A 20023-nucleotide genomic window follows, 5' to 3' on the forward strand; every position below is an offset into this window, starting at 1 on the left:
ACTATATACTTATCCTGCACTATATACATATCCTGCACTATATACATATCCTCCACTATATACATATCCTCCACTATATACATATCCAGCACTATATACATATCCTGCACTATATACATATCCTGCACTATATACACATCCTGCACTATATACACATCCACCACTATATACATATCCTCCACTATATACATATCCAGCACTATATACATATCCTGCACTATATACATATCCTGCACTATATACACATCCACCACTATATACACATCCTGCACTATATACATATCCTGCACTATATACATATCCTCCACTATATACACATCCTGCACTATATACATATCCTGCACTATATACACATCCTGCACTATATATACATCCTGCACTATATACATATCCTGCACTATATACATATCCTGCACTATATACACATCCTGCACTATATACACATCCCGCACTATATACACATCCACCACTATATACACATCCTGCACTATATACACATCCTGCACTATATATACATCCTGCACTATATACACATCCTGCACTATATACACATACTGCACTATATACACATCCTGCACTATATACACATCCTCCACTATATACACATCCCGCACTATATACATATCCTCCACTATATACATATCCTCCACTATATACATATCCTCCACTATATACACATCCTCCACTATATACACATCCTGCACTATATACACATCCTGCACTATATACACATCCTGCACTATATACACATCCTCCACTATATACACATCCTCCACTATATACACATCCTGCACTATATACACATCCTGCACTATATACATATCCTGCACTATATACACATCCTGCACTATATACACATCCTGCACTATATACACATCCTGCACTATATACACATCCTCCACTATATACACATCCTCCACTATATACACATCCTGCACTATATACACATCCTGCACTATATACACATCCCGCACTATATACACATCCCGCACTATATACACATCCCGCACTATATACACATCCCGCACTATATACACATCCCGCACTATATACACATCCTGCACTATATACACATCCTGCACTATATACACATCCTGCACTATATACATATCCTCTACTATATACATATCCAGCACTATATACATATCCTGCACTATATACATATCCAGCACTATATACATATCCTGCACTATATACATATCCTCCACTATATACTTATCCTGCACTATATACATATCCTCCACTATATACACATCCTGCACTATATACATATCCTGCACTATATACATAACCTCCACTATATACATATCCTCCACTATATACTTATCCTGCACTATATACATATCCTGCACTATATACATAACCTCCACTATATACATATCCTGCACTATATACTTATCCTGCACTATATACATATCCTGCACTATATACATAACCTCCACTATATACATATCCTCCACTATATACATATCCTGCACTATATACATATCCTGCACTATATACAGATCCTGCACTATATACATATCCTGCACTATATACAGATCCTGCACTATATACATAACCTCCACTATATACATATCCTGCACTATATACTTATCCTGCACTATATACATATCCTGCACTATATACATATCCTGCACTATATACAGATCCTGCACTATATACATATCCTGCACTATATACAGATCCTGCACTATATACAGATCCTCCACTATATACATATCCTCCACTATATACATATCCCCCATTATATACATATCCCGCACTATATACATATCCCGCACTATATACATATCCTCCACTATATACATATCCTGCACTATATACATATCCTGCACTATATACATATCCTGCACTATATACATATCCCACACTATATACATATCCTCCACTATTTATATATATATATATATATATATATATATCCTGTACTATATACATATCCTCCACTATATACATATCCTGCACTATATACATATCCCGCACTATATACATATCCCGCACTATATACATATCCCGCACTATATACATATCCTCCACTATATACATATCCTCCACTATATACATATCCAGCCCTACAGTGGGGATCAAAAGTTTGGGCACCCCAGGTAAAAATTTGTATTAATGTGCATAAAGAAGCCAAGGAAAGATGGAAAAATCTCCAAAAGGCATCAAATTACAGATTAGACATTCTTATAATATGTCACCAAAAGTTACATTTTATTTCCATCATTTACACTTTCAAAATAACAGAAAAAAAAATGGCGTCTGCAAAAGTTTGGGCACCCTGCAGAGTTAATATCTTGTACTGCCCCCTTTGGCAAGTATCACAGCTTGTAAACGCTTTTTGTAGCAGCCAAGAGTCTTTCAATTCTTGTTCGAGGTATCTTTGCCCATTCTTCCTTACAAAAGTCTTCCAGTTCTTTGAGATTTCTGGGCTGTCTGTCACGCACTGCTCTTTTAAGGTCTATCCATAGATTTTCAATAATGCTGAGGTCAGGAGATTGTGAAGGCCATGGCAAAACCTTCAGTTCACACCCCTTGATGTAATCCCCTGTGTATTTCGAGGTGTGTTCAGGATAATTATCCATTTGTAGAAGCCATCCTCTCTTTAACTTCAGCTTTTTCACAGATGGCATCAAGTTAGCATCCAAAATTTGCTGAAATGTTATTGAATCCATTTTTCCTTCTACTCGTGAGAAGTTCCCTGTGCCACTGGCTGCAATACAACCCCAAAGCATGATTGATCCACCCCCATGCTTAACAGTTGGACAGAGGTTCTTTTCATTAAAATCTGTTCCCCTTCTTCTTCAAACGTACCTTTGCTCATTCTGGCCAAAAAGTTCAATTTTAACCTCATCGTCCACAGAACTTGTTTCCAAAATGCATCAGGCTTGTTTATATTTTCATTTGCAAAGTTCAAATGCTGATTTTTGTGGTGAGGACGTAGAAGAGGTTTTCTTCTGATGACTCTTCCATGAAGACCATATTTGCACAAGTATCTCTTTATAGTGGAATAGTGTACCACAACTCCAGTGTCTGCCAGATCTTTCTGGAGGGATTATGCAGTCAAACGTGGGGTTTGAATTGTTTTTCTCACAATCCTGCGAGCTGTTCTGTCTGAAATTTTTCTTGGTCTTCCAGATCGTGCTTTAACTTCCACTGTTCCTGATGACTGCCATTTCTTAATTACATTCCGAACAGAGGATATTGACATCTGAAAACATTTTGCTATCTTCTTATAGCCTTCTCCAGCTTTGTGAGCGTCAACTATTTTTAGTTTCAGATTTCTAGACAACTGCTTAGAAGAACCCATGGTGCTGATTGTTGGGGCAAGGTCAGATAAGTCTGGGCATTTAAAACCTTTGAGATTGACATCACCTGGTCTTCCCAGATGATGATTGAGAACAATCCATGACTGTCAGGGTCCGGATAGGTATGCAGTGAGGATACTGGTGGTGGATCCTCTGTGACAGTGGGGTGATGACGTGGACCGCACCAGGGGAACGGAGTCTAAGGGGTTACTGGTTTTCACCAGAGCCCGCCGCAAAGCGGGATGGACTTGCAGCGGCAGGTATCCCCCAGGTCGTTCCACCCGATAGCGACTCAACCCCACCTGACGGCTGAGACAGGCGCGGTACAAGGGACAAGGCAAGAGCAAGGTCGGACGTAGCAGAATGTCAGGGCAGGCAAGGATCGTAGTCAGGTGCAAAAGCAGAGGGTCTGGAACACTGGCTTGGAACATACACAAGAACGCTTTCACTGGCACTGAGGCAACAAGATCCGGCGATACCAGGAAGGGGAAGTGGGTTTTTATAATGAGGACACAGGTGAATGTACTGATTGGGCCAGGCGCCAATCAACGGCACACTGGACCTTTAAATCTCAGAGAGCCGGCGTGCGCGCGCCCTAGAGAGCGGGGCCGCGGGTGTGTCACGCGGGTCGCATCCCCGCCGGTGACACTAATGCAGCGCTCCCGGTCAGCGGGCCTGACCGGGGCGCTGCATGGAGGTGAACGCCGCGAGCGCTCCAGGGAGGAGCAGGGACCCGGAGCGCTCGGCGTAACAATACCCCCCGCCCTTGAGTCTCCCCCTCTTTTTGGAGCCCAGGAACCTGTGAATGAGCTCCTTGTCGAGGATATTATCCTCCGGTTCCCAAGACCTCTCTTCAGGGCCACAATTCTCCCAATCTACGAGAATTTTTTTTTTACCTCTGACCACTTTGGAAGCGAGGATTTCCTTTACAGCGAAGACATCAGAGGAGCCAGAGACAGGAGCTGGAGCGGTAACCTTGGGGGAAAAGCGGTTAAAAACGAGAGCTTTGAGAAGTGAAACATGAAAGGAGTTAGGAATACGGAGAGAAGGGGGAAGAAGAAGTTTGTAGGAGACAGGATTGATTTGACTCTTGATTTTAAATGGTCCAAGGTAACGTTGGCCCAGCTTGTAGCTGGGAACGCGGAAGCGGATATACTTGACAGAGAGCCACACTTTGTCCCCAGGAGCGAAGACAGGAGGAGTTCTTCTCTTCTTATCAGCATGTCTCTTCATACGAGACGAGGCCAGTAGGAGCGACTTTTGAGTCTCCTTCCAGATAACAGAGAAGTCACGGGTAACTTCATCTACAGCAGGCAATCCAGAAGAAGTGGGAATGGGGAGGGGGGGGCAGAGGGTGACGGCCGTACACCACAAAGAACGGGGATTTGGCAGAGGATTAAAAAATTTTTAAATTGTACGAAAATTCAGCCCAGGGTAGAAGGTCGACCCAATCGTCTTGGCGGGAGGAGACAAAATGTCGCAAATAGTCAACAAGAATCTGGTTTACTCTCTCTACTTGTCCATTGGATTGGGGGTGATAGGAGGACGAGAAATTTTATTAGATTTTTAATTTGTTACAGAGAGCTCTCCAAAATGTTTACACAAATTGAACGCCTCTATCCAAGACGATATGCGTGGGTAGCCCGTGAAGGCGAAAAATATGCAGAAAAAATTACTTCGCCAATTGAGGTGCAGAAGGAAGACCTGGAAGCGGAATGAAGTGTGCCATTTTGGAGAAACGATCAACGACCACCCAGATGACGGTGTTGCCATGGGATACAAGCAGATCTGTAATAAAATCCATGGCAATTTGGGACCATGGCTGCTCGGGAACGGGTAAAGGAAGAGGAGTCCAGCGGGCTTCTGGCGAGGGGTTTTATCCCGGGCGCAAACTGTACAGGCCCGAATGAAATCAGTGACGTCACTCTCCAGCGTAGGCCACCAATACAAACGAGAAATAAGCTGGATGGACTTCTTGATGCCAGCATGGCCAGCAAGGCGAGAGGAATGTCCCCATTTGAGAATCTTGAGGCGAAGGCATGGAGGAACAAAAGTCTTTCCAGGGGGGGTTTGTCCAATAGAAGCTGGAGCAGAGGAGACCAGGCACTGAGGCGGTACGATATGCTGCAGAGGGACTTCAGATTCGGTGGCATCAGAGGAACGAGAAAGGGCGTCAGCTCTGACGTTTTTGTCTGCAGGACGAAAGTGAATCTCGAAGTTAAAGCGGGCAAAAAACAACGACCATCTAGCCTGGCGAGGGTTCAGACGTTGGGCAGACTGGAGATACAAGAGATTCTTGTGGTCAGTGTAAATGACAATGGGGTGTTTGGAACCCTCCAATAGATTCCTCCATTCTTCGAGTGCTAACTTGATGGCTAGAAGTTCACGTTCACCAATGGAGTAATTTTTCTCTGCCGGAGAGAGAGTTTTAGAAAAGAAACCACAAGTATTGTTAGTCCGGTAGAGTTTTTTTGGAGAAGTACGGCTCCGGCTCCGACTGAGGAGGCGTCCACTTCCAGCAAGAAAGGTTTTGATGGATCAGATCTGGACAGCACTGGAGCAGAAGCGAAGGCAGTTTGAGGCGATTGAAGGCCTCATCAGCTTGAGGAGGCCATGATTTAGGGTTTGCATTCTTCCTGGTCAGGGCCACAATAGGGGCCACAATGGTGGAAAAATGGGGAATAAACTGTCGGTAGTAGTTGGCAAATACCAGAAAGCGTTGGATAGCACGGGGTTAGCAGAAGGAGAAATCCGCACAGGCACAGTGAGACGTGGAAAAGCAGAATTCACACCTAGAGTTGTCTCACCTTTGTAAGGTAACGGAGTGCGGAGGGCGGATAGGACAGTCTTTTAGGAAGTGTTCGGTACTAGCACAGTACAGGCATAGATTCCCGTTACGGCGGTGAGTCCTCTCTTGTAGGGTCAGGCGGGACCGATCCTCTTGCATAGCCTCCTCGGCAGAAGGCACAGGAACAGATTGCAGTGGACTAGAGAAGAGAGGAGCCGGGGAGAGAAATAGCCTGGTGCGAACAAGATCCTTTTCCTGTCGGAGCTCCTGGCGTCTTTCAGAGAAATCATGTCAATGCGGGTGGCCAAATGGATAAGTTCAGACAAGTTAGCAGGAGTTTCTCGTGCGGCCAGTACATCCTTGATGTTGCTGGATAAGCCTTTCTTGAAGGTCGCGCAGAGGGCCTCATTGTTTCAGGATAATTCTGAGGCGAGGGTACGAAACTGGATGGCGTATTCGCCTACGGAAGAACTTCCTTGGACTAGGTGCAGCAAAGCAGTCTCGGCAGAGGAGGCCCGGGCTGGCTCCTCGAAGACACTACGAACGTCAGCGAAGAAGGACTGGATAGTGGCAGTGACAGGATCATTGCGGTCCCAGAGCGGTGTGGCCCATGACAAGGCCTTTCCAGACAGGAGACTAACCACGAAAGCCACCTTAGACCGTTCTGTGGGGAATTGGTCCGACATCATCTCCAAGTGTAGGGAACATTGAGACAGGAAACCACGGCACTGTTTAGAGTCCCCATCAAATTTGTCCGGCAGGGACAGGCGGAGGCTAGGAGCGGGCACTCGCTGCGGAGGAGATGCAGGAGCTGGCGGAGGAGATGGTTGCTGTAGCTGTAGCAGAAGTTGTTGCAGCATGACGGTCAGTTGGGTCAGCTGCTGTCCTTGTTGCGCTATCTGTTGAGATTGCTGGGCGACCACCGTGGTGAGGTCAGCAACAACTGGCAGCGGGACTGCAGCGGGATCCATGGCCAGATCTACTGTCAGGGTCCGGATAGGTATGCAATGAGGATACTGGTGGTGGATCCTCTGTGTCAGTGGGGTGATGACGTGGGCCGTACCAGGGGAACGGAGTCTAAGGGGTTACTGGTTTTCACTAGAGCCTGCCGCAAAGCGGGATGGACTTGCAGCGGCAGATAACCCCCAGGTCGTTCCACCCGATAGTGACCCACCCCAGCTGACGGCTGAGAAAGGCACGGTACACAGGGACAAGGCAAGAGCAAGGTCGGACGTAGCAGAAGGTCAGGGCAGGCAGCAAGGATCGTAGTCAGGGGCAACAGCAGAGGGTCTGGAACACTGGCTTGGAACATACACAAGAACGCTTCCACTGGCACTGAGGCAACAAGATCCGGCGATACCAGGAAGGGGAAGAAGGTTTTTATAATGAGGACACAGGTGAATGTACTGATTGGGCCAGGCGCCAATCAATGGCACACCGGCCCTTTAAATCTCAGAGAGCCGGAGCGCGGCCGCGCGCCGGGACTGAGTAAACGGAGGACGGGACAGGTGAGGGGATTGGGATGCGAGTCGCAGGTGGGCGTGTCCCGCTACGCGGGTCACATCCCCGCCAGTGACACTAATGCAGCGCTCCCGGTCAGCGGGCCTGACCGGGGCGCTGCATGGAGGTGAACGCCGCGAGCGCTCCGGGGAGGAGCAGTGACCCGGAGCGCTCGGCGTAACAATGACACTGGCAGGTCTCATCTTTGCAAAGGGGGCAGTGCATGCTATAAATTCTGCAGGGTCCCAAACTTTTGCAGACACCATTTTTTTGTTTTCTGTTATTTTGAAAGTGTAAATGATGGAAATAAAATGTAACTTTTGTTGATATATTATAAGAATGTCTAATCTGTAATTTGATGCCTTTTGGAGATTTTTCCATCTTTCCTTGGCTTCTTTATGCACATTAATACTCATTTTTACCTGGGGTGCCCAAACTTTTGATCCCCACTGTAATACATCCCTGTACTATAGGGGGCGCTACCAGACACCAGTCAGTGCATATACTTCAGTAATACAGGTAAAGAGTACAGAACATGTAATACCTCCCTGTACTGTAGGGGGCGCTACCAGACACCAGTCAGTGCATACACTTCAGTAATACAGGTAAAGAGTACAGAACATGTAATACCTCCCTGTACTGTAGGGGGCGCTACCAGACATCAGTCAGTGCATACACTTCAGTAATACAGGTAAAGAGTACAGAGCATGTAATACCTCCCTGTACTGTAGGGGGCGCTACCAGACACCAGTCAGTGCATACACTTCAGTAATACAGGTAAAGAGTACAGAACATGTAATACCTCCCTGTACTGTAGGGGGCGCTACCAGACACCAGTCAGTGCATACACTTCAGTAATACAGGTAAAGAGTACAGAACATGTAATACCTCCCTGTACTGTACAGGGCATTACCAGACATCAGTCAGTGCATACACTTCAGTAATACAGGTAAAGAGTACAGAAAATGTAATACCTCCCTGTACTGTAAGGGGGTGCTACCAGACACCAGTCAGTGCATACACTTCAGTAATACAGGTAAAGAGTACAGAACATGTAATACCTCCCTGTACTGTAGGGGGCGCTACCAGACACCAGTCAGTGCATACACTTCAGTAATACAGGTAAAGAGTACAGAACATGTAATACCTCCCTGTACTATGGGGGGCGCTACCAGACACCAGTCAGTGCATACACTTCAGTAATACAGGTAAAGAGTACAGAACATATAATACCTCCCTGTACTGTAGGGGGACTACCAGACATCAGTCAGTGCATACACTTCAGTAATACAGGTAAGGAGTAGTACAGAACTTGTAGTTCCTTCCTGTACTATAGGGGGCGCTACCAGACACCAGTCAGTGCATACACTTCAGTAATACAGGTAAAGAGTACAGAACATATAATACCTCCCTGTACTGTAGGGGGTGCTACCAGACATCAGTCAGTGCATACACTTCAGTAATACAGGTAAGGAGTAGTACAGAACTTGTAGTTCCTCCCTGTACTATAGGGGGCGCTACCAGACACCAGTCAGTGCATACACTTCAGTAATACAGGTAAAGAGTACAGAACATGTAATACCTCCAGAAAAGACCACCATATTTTCCACCATAATTTGCAAATAAATTATTTAATAATCAGACAATGTGATTTATGTATTTTTCTCCTTCTGTCTCTCATAGTTGAGGTTATAACCTATGATGATAATTACAGCCTCATCTTTATAAGGGGAAGAACTTGTACAATTGGTGGCTGACTAAATACTTTTTTGCCCCACTGTATATATATATATCTTATACTCGTCTATATATATAACCCAATACCCATATTCACTCTTTTATTGTGTGTTTAGTCTTTAAAACTAACTCACCAGCTTCCAGTGTATGTTACACGCGGTGAGATAAATTTGGCGCATGTGCACATATGTGGGATTTTTGTTTCGGCTGTTGTGAATGAGATTTGTAGGTGAGAAGATTTCGCAGGTTTTAGAGACGGATGGGGAAATGTCGCACACGATAAATTCACAACCGCCGGAAAGTCAAAGGGCAAAATCCATCAAGTCAGAAAAAATCACTTCAGGACAAAAAGTCTCATAAATAGACGCAAAACTGTGAATGCAAAAAATCTGCGACTACTACACAACACAAGACGTGTGAAATGCTTGATAAACCCCTCCTATATGTGCCCTGGTGTATACCGTATACATGTATAGTTACATATCCTGTCCTCCTCTGTATATACCCCAATACCCTATATACACCCTATTCTTCTCTAATTATTTAACTTGTTGCCCTCCCTATACACTGCGTGCCCCCATATGCACACCGCCCCGTATACCCTACATATACACCGCCCCGTATACCCTACATATACACCGCCTGTATACTCTACATATACACCGCCTGTATACCTTACATATACACCGCCCCGTATACCCTACATATACACCGCCCCGTATACCCTACATATACACCGCCCCGTATACCCTACATATACACCGCCCCGTATACCCTACATATACACCGCCTGTATACCCTACATATACACCGCCCCGTACACCCTACATATACACCGCCTGTATACCCTACATATACACCGCCCCGTATACCCTACATATACACTGCCCCGTATACCCTACATATACACCGCCTGTATACCCTACATATACACCGTCCCGTATACCCTACATATACACCGCCCCGTATACCCTACATATACACCGCCCCGTATACCCTACATATACACCGCCCCGTATACCCTACATATACACCGCCCCGTATACCCTACATATACACCGCCCCGTATACCCTACATATACACCGCCCCGTATACCCTACATATACACCGCCCCGTATACCCTACATATACACCGCCCCGTATACCCTACATATACACCGCCCCGTATACCCTACATATACACCGCCCCGTATACCCTACATATACACCGCCCCATATACCCTACATATACACCGCCCCATATACTCTACATATACACCACCCCATATACCCTACATATACACCGCCCTGTATACCCTACATATACACCGCCCTGTATACCCTACATATACACCGCCCTGTATACCCTACATATACACTTCTCCATATACCCTACATATACACCACCCGTATACCCTACATATACACCGCCCCGTAAACCCTACATATACACCGCCCCGTATACCCTACATACCGCCCTGTATACCCTACATATATACTGCCCCGTATACCCTACATATACACTGCCCCGTATGCCCTACATATACACCACCCATATACCCTACATATACACTGCTCCATATACCCTACATATACACCGCCCCGTATACCCTACATGCACTCTGCTCCATATACCCTACATATACACCGCCCCGTATACCCTACATATACACTGCCCCATATACCCTACATATACACTGCCCCATATACCCTACATATACACTGCCCCATATACCCTACATATACACCGCCCCATATACCCTACATATACACCGCCCCGTATACCCTACATATACACCGCCCCGTATACCCTACATATACACCGCCCGTATACCCTACATATACACCGCCCGTATACCCTACATATACACCGCCAGTATACCCTACATATACACCGCCCGTATACCCTACATATACACTGCTCCATATACCCTACATATACACTGCTCCATATACCCTACATATACACTGCTCCATATACCCTACATATACACTGCCCCGTATACCCTACATGCACACTGCTCCATATACCCTACATATACACCGCCCCGTATACCCTACATGCACACTGCTCCATATACCCTACATATACACCGCCCCGTATACCCTACATGCACACTGCTCCATATACCCTACATATACACCGCCCCGTATACCCTACATATACACCGCCTGTATACCCTACATATACACTGCCCCGTATACCCTACATGCACACTGCTCCATATACCCTACATATACACCGCCCCGTATACCCTACATGCACACTGCTCCATATACCCTACATATACACCATCCCGTATACCCTACATATACACTGCTCCATATACCCTACATATACACCGCCCCGTATACCCTACATATATACTCTCCGCACCTCTATATACATCTGGTGCCCCTCCTCACCTTCATGGCACGGGCCCCCAGCCCCTCCATCCCCAGTCTTCACTGGGGCACAACAGGCTCCGGGTTGCCCTACTAGACCATTACCAGGCGCTCAGGGTGGTTGGTGGAGTCCCCGATCCTACCGTGTATGTGATGCGATTCTGCGCACGACGTGTCCCTATTAATGGCTCCTGGAGGTTATACGGCACCTACATCCTCCTGACGTGTAAGTCTTAGATTGCGGTTTAAGTGAGTTTTAGCCACAGCTATGAAGGGGTTAAACATATGCAGAATGTATGTGACAAAGGACACGACAACAAGCGGTATAATCCTTACCATATTTTCCACCGTCCTCAGATACTTCGCACAATGGATGTGTCCATTATATTCTGCCAGGTCGGCAGCTGTGTATCCATCATGGTCTTTGATCCCAAGTTTAACTCCATTTACAACGAGGATCTGACAGCACTGAAATCCCAAAAAGAAACAAAAAATATATTCCAATCTATAAGCGTTTATTACTAACTACACGGCCTGCATTACCTGCTATGGCCACTGGGGGAGAATAATACAGGAAGAGTAACAGAGCCTGAGGATCAATACAGGATGATGGATCTGCTGGGGTTTATATAGATCAGTGGATTCAAACTGTGACCCTCCAGATTATGCAAAACTTCAACTCCCGTCATAGCCGGACAGCCATTGGAAACATCTGGAGGGCCACAGTTTGAGACCACTGATAACTTATCGCTAAGATCATCCTGTACTGTGAGAGATCAACCTCTATGAGATATTCACTGCATAGATATATAGGAGCAGTATTATAGTAGTTATATTCTTGTATATAGGAGCAGTATTATAGTAGATATATTATTGTATATAGGAGCAGTATTATAGTAGTTATATTCTTGTATATAGGTGGCAGTATTATAGTAGTTATATTCTTGTATATAGGAGCAGTATTATAGTAGTTATATTCTTGTATATAGGAGCAGTTTTATAGTAGTTATATTCTTATATATAGGAGCAGTAATATAGTAGTTATATTCTTGTATATAGGAGCAGTATTATAGTAGATATATTCTTGTATATAGGAGCAGTATTATAGTAGTTATATTCTTGTATATAGGAGGCAGTATTATAGTAGTTATATTCTTGTATATAGGAGCAGTATTATAGTAGTTATATTCTTGTATATAGGAGCAGTATTATAGTAGATATATTCTTGTATATAGGGGCAGTATTATAGTAGTTATATTCTTGTATATAGGAGCAGTATTATAGTAGTTATATTCTTGTATACAGGAGCAGTATTATAGTAGTTATATTCTTGTATAAAGGAGCAGTATTATAGTAGATATATTCTTGTATATAGGAGCAGTATTATAGTAGTTATATTCTTGTATATAAGAGCAGTATTATAGTAGTTATATTCTTGTATATAGGAGCAGTATTATAGTAGTTATATTCTTGTATATAGGAGCAGTATTATAGTAGTTATATTCTTGTATATAGGAGCAGTATTATAGTAGTTATATTCTTGTATATAGGAGGCAGTATTATAGTAGTTATATTCTTGTATATAGGAGCAGTATTATAGTAGTTATATTCTTGTATATAGGAGGCAGTATTATAGTAGTTATATTCTTGTATATAAGAGCAGTATTATAGTAGATATATTCTTGTATATAGGAGCAGTATTATAGTAGTTATATTCTTGTATATAGGAGCAGTATTATAGTAGTGATATTCTTGTATATAGGAGCAGTATTATAGTAGTTATATTCTTGTATATAGGAGCAGTATTATAGTAGTTATATTCTTGTATATAGGAGCAGTATTATAGTAGTTATATTCTTGTATATAGGAGCAGTATTATAGTAGTTATATTCTTGTATATAGGAGCAGTATTATAGTAGTTATATTCTTGTATATAGGAGCAGTATTATAGTAGTTATATTCTTGTATATAGGAGCAGTATTATAGTAGTTATATTCTTGTATATAGGAGCAGTATTATAGTAGTTATATTCTTGTATATAGGAGCAGTATTATAGTAGTTATATTCTTGTATAGATGGAAATAAAAAAAATAGGAGATAAAGAAACCTCAAGTTCCCCGTTCTCTGCAGCATCGTGTAGGGGGGTCCCTCCAAAGTTATCAGTGCTCATGTCCCCTCCATGGAGAAGAAGCCAACTTAGGACCTTGGCATGGCCTCTACTGGCAGCAAAGTGCATGGCAGTCGCACCGTCCGCATCTCGTTCAGACAGACTTATATCTGTAAAACTCATCTGTACATTGGAAAAGAAAAGAAGAATGAGTGACAACATATGGGCAAAAATCAGTGCAGCAATTCAAGCTGCCTCTAAGCCAGTGGTCTCCAAACTGTGGCCCTCCAGCTGTTGCAAAACTACAACTCCCAGCATGCTGGGAGTTGTAGTTTTGCAACAGCTGGAGGGCCACAGTTTGGAGACCACTGATTTGGTAATTTTGAATCCTTTATTTTGTGTCCAAATATCCAAAAACCGCCTAGCTTTTTCATTGGTCCATTTTATTTGGTTACCTTGCACCTATGTTATTTTGGCGCCGGATGATTGTTATCATTTGAGCTCTATAACAGGGCGGGGCTTAATGAATGGTACTAACAGGGCGCCAATTAACTTGAGTCCAGCCTTAATTATGCGTTTTAGATTTTAGTTCACAAGAGCTCCCTCTACAGGTCAGTGGATGCAATGACATTCATTTTATAATGGTCACTGTATTATAATAACGGAACAGTCCTGGCGAATCTGATGTACTGGCGGGAGGGGGATGTTATGATTTGTAAGAAAACTTACGCAATATTACTCTTTATTTATACAGTTTTTTCTGGTGTTTTTTTTTTGTATTTACATTTTTAAATAAACCAGGGCTTAGAAATGTTTAAATGAAAAAACCTTGCAATTAAATAATTAAAATTTGAAAATAAAAATGTTTTTCTGCCGGGGGTTTTGAGATTGCAAACACAAAATACATTGCGCGGATTTTTAAAAGAGATCGTAGGGGGAAAAAACGTGTAAAAACGTGTAAATCTCCGGACAGAATTCCTGCTGGAGATGCGGAGGGCGACGGTAAAGCGGACGTCTATGGGGATGACAATGCAGTTTGTGCGGTCCTGGCGCCCTGCGTGGGATCTTCGGCGGAAATGTTGTCAGTGTGAACCCGGCCTTACAATGAATGCCCACATTCCCCACTGTGTGTTATTCCTAGTGCAAGTCCTAATGGGGTCAAAAAATGGCGCAGGGATTCAAAGCACACCAAAGAGACGATCCCTCTTTTTTAGAGCGGTGTTTTCCAACCAGTGTGCCTTCAGCTGTTGCAAAACTACAACTCCTAGCATGCTCAATGTAAGTACAGCTCTCTTTTTATACACCAGTGTTTCCCAACCAGGGTTCCTCCAGCTGTTTCAAAACTACAACTCCCAGCATGCCTGGACAGCCTTCGGCTGTCCAGGCATGCTGGGAGTTGTAGTTTTGAAACAGCTGGAGGCACCCTGGTTGGGAAAGATTGTTCTAGACATAACACATTGTATAATTTTTGTTCTAATTTTGTTACCAATTTTTTTTTCCCATCATTCTTATGAAACCATCTTCAACAGAACCTGAAACCTCCATAATATGAAAAAAAAATTTTTTTTGCGTTTTTAACCAGACATATCATCACATTGTTATAGTTTGTAAATTTGTAAATAATTTGTGAAACATTGTTTGTAATTTGTAAATAAAGTTGTTCTATTTTTATGGTCTGAATGACTGAATCTCTTTCTGTAAATAATAGGAAAAAAAAACCTGACCTGAAATGTTTCATGCGCCATCAGAATCTAAGCAAAAACTACCTGACACGTTTTACCTGTGATCTGAATCTAAGAAATAAAGACCTGACACGTTTCATGCGCCATCAAAATCTAAGAAAAAAAAGACCTGACACGTTTCATGCACCATAAGAATCTAAGATAAAAAAGACCTGACACGTTTCATGTGCCATCAGAATCTAAGAAATAAGACCTGACACGTTTCATGCGCCATAAGAATCTAGGATAAAAAAGACCTGACACGTTTCATGTGCCATCAGAATCCGAAATAAAGACCTGACACGTTTCATGCGCCATCAAAATCTAAGAAAAAAAAAGACCTGACACGTTTCATGCGCCATAAGAATCTAGGATAAAAAAGACCTGACACGTTTCATGTGCCATCAGAATCCGAAATAAAGACCTGACACGTTTCATGCGCCATCAGAATCTAAGAAAAAAAGACCTGACACGTTTCATGCACCATTAGAATCTAAGAAATAAAGACCTCACACATTTCATGTGCGATCAAAATCTAAGAAAAAAAGACCTGACACATTTCACGTGCGATCAGAATCGAAGAAATAAAGACCTGACACGTTTCACGCGCGATCACAATCTAAAGGCATAAAACTTACCAACCAAACTATGACCGTACTGTGACCCATCTGCGCGGCCGCGTGTAATGGGGTCATCCCGTCTGAGGCTCGTACATGGGGGTCGGCCCCACAGTCTTTGACCAGATACTGAATGACCTCCAAGTGTCCTTCTTGACAAGCTAAGTAGAGGGGTGTGGCACCGTTCCTTGTCTGAGAGTTTATAGCGCTGGAAAACAAGAAGAAAAAAAACGTAAATTAGATACAGGAAAGGCACTTACGTTAAAATTTTTGCAATATTTCTTTTCACTTGCGCAGTGACTGGCGGGGCCTCCCTGTCTAATTTAGGAAATTTCACACCCAATAACTAAGGAATATATCTTTAGTGCAGGTTTTGGCGCAATGCAAAACGTATTGCGTCAATGTGTGGTTTTCCCAGTTGTCGTGAAAAACATATTATGTGGCGCACGTCACTTGATAAATTTGGGCAATTAACAAAGAGTCCCTGGTAAGGGCAAAAAACAGCAAAAAGATCCCACACCAGGTGGTCACTGGGATACATTTGCACCAGGGCTTGACAAATCCCAGTTGTCAGGTCGCCCTGGCGATTAAGAATTTAAGAATTTTGCTGCTGGTACCAAGGTTTTTGTCAGCCCTGTCAATCCTTTATTTTACTATTACTTATCCCCACCTCCATTCCTGTTCTGCCTGTCTCTGCCAATCAGTGGCCTCAAAGGAGCATCACCACCGAGGCTGCTAATTGGCTGTGGCAGTCACATGACCAAAGACATTCAATACTGTGCACTGGAGGCAGAATGGGGGGGTCAGCATGGGAACGGAGGTGGAGGTGAGTATAACAGTTTTTCTATTTTTGAAGATGAGGGGACAGTAATAACGGTGACACCAGGAGAGGCTGGAGGGCCCCACAACATATTCTTAGATCTCAGGATTGGTGCGGGTCATTGTAGAGCTGAAAAATCACGTAGGCCGGCAGCGCCCATTACACAGTGACAGGAAATAGAACAGTCACATGGGAACAATATTTGTGTCACTATTGGGCGAATTTATAAGGATTATTTTTGTGTGTACATAGGCGGCAAGTTTTAGAGTAAATGTCGTCCTTGTGCCAAAAATGTGTCTTTTTTTTATTCTTATTTCCACTTCATTAAAGTTTTTTTTTACCAAATTAAAAAATGTGTGTGTGTGTGTGGGGGGGGGGGGGGGGGGGGTAGTTGATGTGAACAAATGCGACACAATTCTAAATTGTCACCAATTTTTTTTTTCCGCAATCTCGCTCCAGCCCGGAGAGCACTTTGAAACTTAGTTTAAAAGTATTTATCTATTAATAAATAACATGCACCTTTTTTTTTTAAAATACATTTTGGGGGAAGTATTCAAGAAAATGGCGGGGAAAATAACATAATTGGCGCAGAGAATGATAAATCCCCCCCTCCATGTTCCTTATTATATTTTTTGCTGAGAGGATCACAAACACTACCTTGATTTGTTTAATCATAAAATAACCCTAAACCTTAAAATTAAAAATTAAAATAATCATTTAGGATGAATTAGACCTAAAATCCTTGAAAAAAAAATTGTACGCAACTATTATGACTTTCTATTGCGCTTTACTTTAGTCATTGCAGTTCCAGGATTATGCACTAGATGGTGCTGTGTCACACCACACTGATACAGGAGAGCCGAGAGCGCGCTGCACTAAACCAATTACCGTATTCACATATTTGATGAGATTAGTCCGGTCAGATGGTATTTACACAGATCCCTGTAAACTGCTGGGAATTAGGAGAATAACAGGAAAGGAATATAGAAATCTCCAGTGTGCCTCCAGCTGTTGCAAAAGTACAACCCCCAACATGCTGGGAGTTGTAGTTTTGCAACAGCTGGAGGTGCCTTGGTTGGGAATCACTGGTTTAACCCCTTAAAGGGGTACTCCGGTGGAAAACAATTTTTTTCATATCAACTGGTGCCAGAAAGTTAAACAAATTTGTATGTTACTTTTGATAAAAAGTTATACAGATTTGTAAATTACTTCTATATAAAAATCTTAATCCTTCCAGTACTTATCAGCTGCTGTATGCTACACAGGAAGTTGTGTAGTTCTTTTCATTCTGACCACAGTGCTCTCTGCTGACACCTCTGTCCATGTCAGGAACTGTCCAGAGCAGGAGAAAATCCCCATAGCAAACCTCTCCTGCTCTGGACAGTTCCTAAAATGGACAGAGGTGTCAGCAGAGAGTACTGTGGGCAAACAGGAAGGAAATTAAAAAAGAAAAGAACGTCCTGTGGAACATACAGCAGCTGATAAGTACTGGAAGGGTAAATTTTTTATATAGAAGTAATTTACAAATGATAAAACTTTTTGCCACCAGTTGATTTAAACAAAAATAGTTTTTTCCTGGAGTAACCCTTTAAGGACGCCGCCTCTTTTTACCTTAATGACTGGGTCCCATTTTTCAAATGTAACCTGTGTCACTTTAAAGGGGTTGTGCGCTGCCCTGACTTTCGAAGCTCCGCTCACAGCGTCCGGAAGTTCATTACTCCGAACGCTGTGTGCGGGCTTCCATGTTTGCAGTCACCGGGCGTGACGTCACGCCCACCCCCTCGCGACGTCTCGCCCGCCCCCTCGTGACGTCTCGCCCGCCCCCTTGCGACGTCTCGCCCGCCCCCCTCGTAACGTCTCGCCCGCCCCCCTCAACTTAAGTCTAGGGGAAGGGGGCACGACCGCTGTCCCGCCCCCTTCCCATAGACTTTCGTTGAGGGGGCGGGCGAGACGTCACGAGGGGGCGGGCAAGACGTCGCGAGGGGGGCGGGTGTGACGTCACGCCCGGCGGCCGCGAACACGGAAGCCCGCACACAGCGTTCGGAGTAATGAACTTCCGGACGCTGTGAGCGGAGCTCCGAAAGTCAGGGCAGCGCACAACCCCTTTAAGTTGTAATAACTTTGGACACTTTTGCTGAGCGAAGCAATTCTGAGATTGTTTTTTGTGACATAATGGGGGGAGATTTATCAAAACCTGTGCAGAGGAAAACTTGCCCAGTTGCCCATAGCAACCAATCAGCTCGCTGCTTTCATTTTTATTGAGGCCTGTGAAAAATGAAAGAAGCAATCTGATTGGTTGCTATGGACAACTGGGCAAGTTTTCCTCTGCACAGGTTTTGATAAATCTCCCCCCATTGTACTTATTTATTAGTGGTATTTTATTTTTGTCCACACATGCAGCATCTTTTATACAAAAAAAAAAAAAAGATCTTATTGTTATTCTGTGGGTCGGTACGATTATGGCGATGCCCAATTTATGTTGCTTTTTATGCTCTTTTTCCTTTTCCCAACAAAATTCTTTTCCCTTATTTTGTGTTGCCATGTTGCTTATATTTTAGTGGAGCTGTACTTTTTACTGGTACCATTTTTTGCGATACGTGCCACGATACGTGCCACCCTTTGATACATTTCATTCCACTTTTTGAACCACAATTAGCGATTCTTGCACTATTTTTGTTGCTTTTTTTATTTTTACAATGTTCACAGTGTGGGATAAATAGCATTATTGTGTTATAGCACAGGTCGTTACAAACGTGGCAATACCTATATCTATAGGGGTTTAGTTTTTTTGGTGATAATAGGACTTTATTAGGAAAGGAGCATTTATAAAAAATAATAATAATAATTTTACACTTTTTTTTAAATACTTTTTACCTGTTTTATACTGTACATCTGTACTGCACCACAGTATATCTGTCAGTACTACCCTGACTCTATGGCTGGACCTCACAGGCTTCTGTACTTGGCAGACAGGAGACCATCAGCTGGCTTCCTGCTGCCATGGCAGCCATCAGGACCCCGCAATCCACTTGCGGGGTTGCCAATGAGGTACAG

The 20023-nt window shown here is 43.5% G+C and overlaps 1 protein-coding gene across 1 annotated transcript in view; it reads right to left on the minus strand.

Annotated features, from left to right (window-relative positions):
• Window positions 1–20023, minus strand: part of ESPN (espin) — a 238079-nt gene that overhangs the window by 157048 nt on the left and 61008 nt on the right. Inside the window, exons 3-5 of the mRNA XM_056541801.1 lie at window positions 16171–16357; window positions 13812–13994; window positions 12041–12172 (exon numbers count right to left, since the gene is read on the minus strand). Of these exons, the coding sequence (XP_056397776.1) occupies window positions 12041–12172; window positions 13812–13994; window positions 16171–16357 (502 nt within the window). The remainder of the gene's footprint in view (window positions 1–12040; window positions 12173–13811; window positions 13995–16170; window positions 16358–20023) is intronic.

The sequence above is a fragment of the Hyla sarda genome, chromosome 10 (assembly GCF_029499605.1).
Source record: "Hyla sarda isolate aHylSar1 chromosome 10, aHylSar1.hap1, whole genome shotgun sequence".
Classification (NCBI taxonomy): domain Eukaryota; kingdom Metazoa; phylum Chordata; class Amphibia; order Anura; family Hylidae; genus Hyla; species Hyla sarda.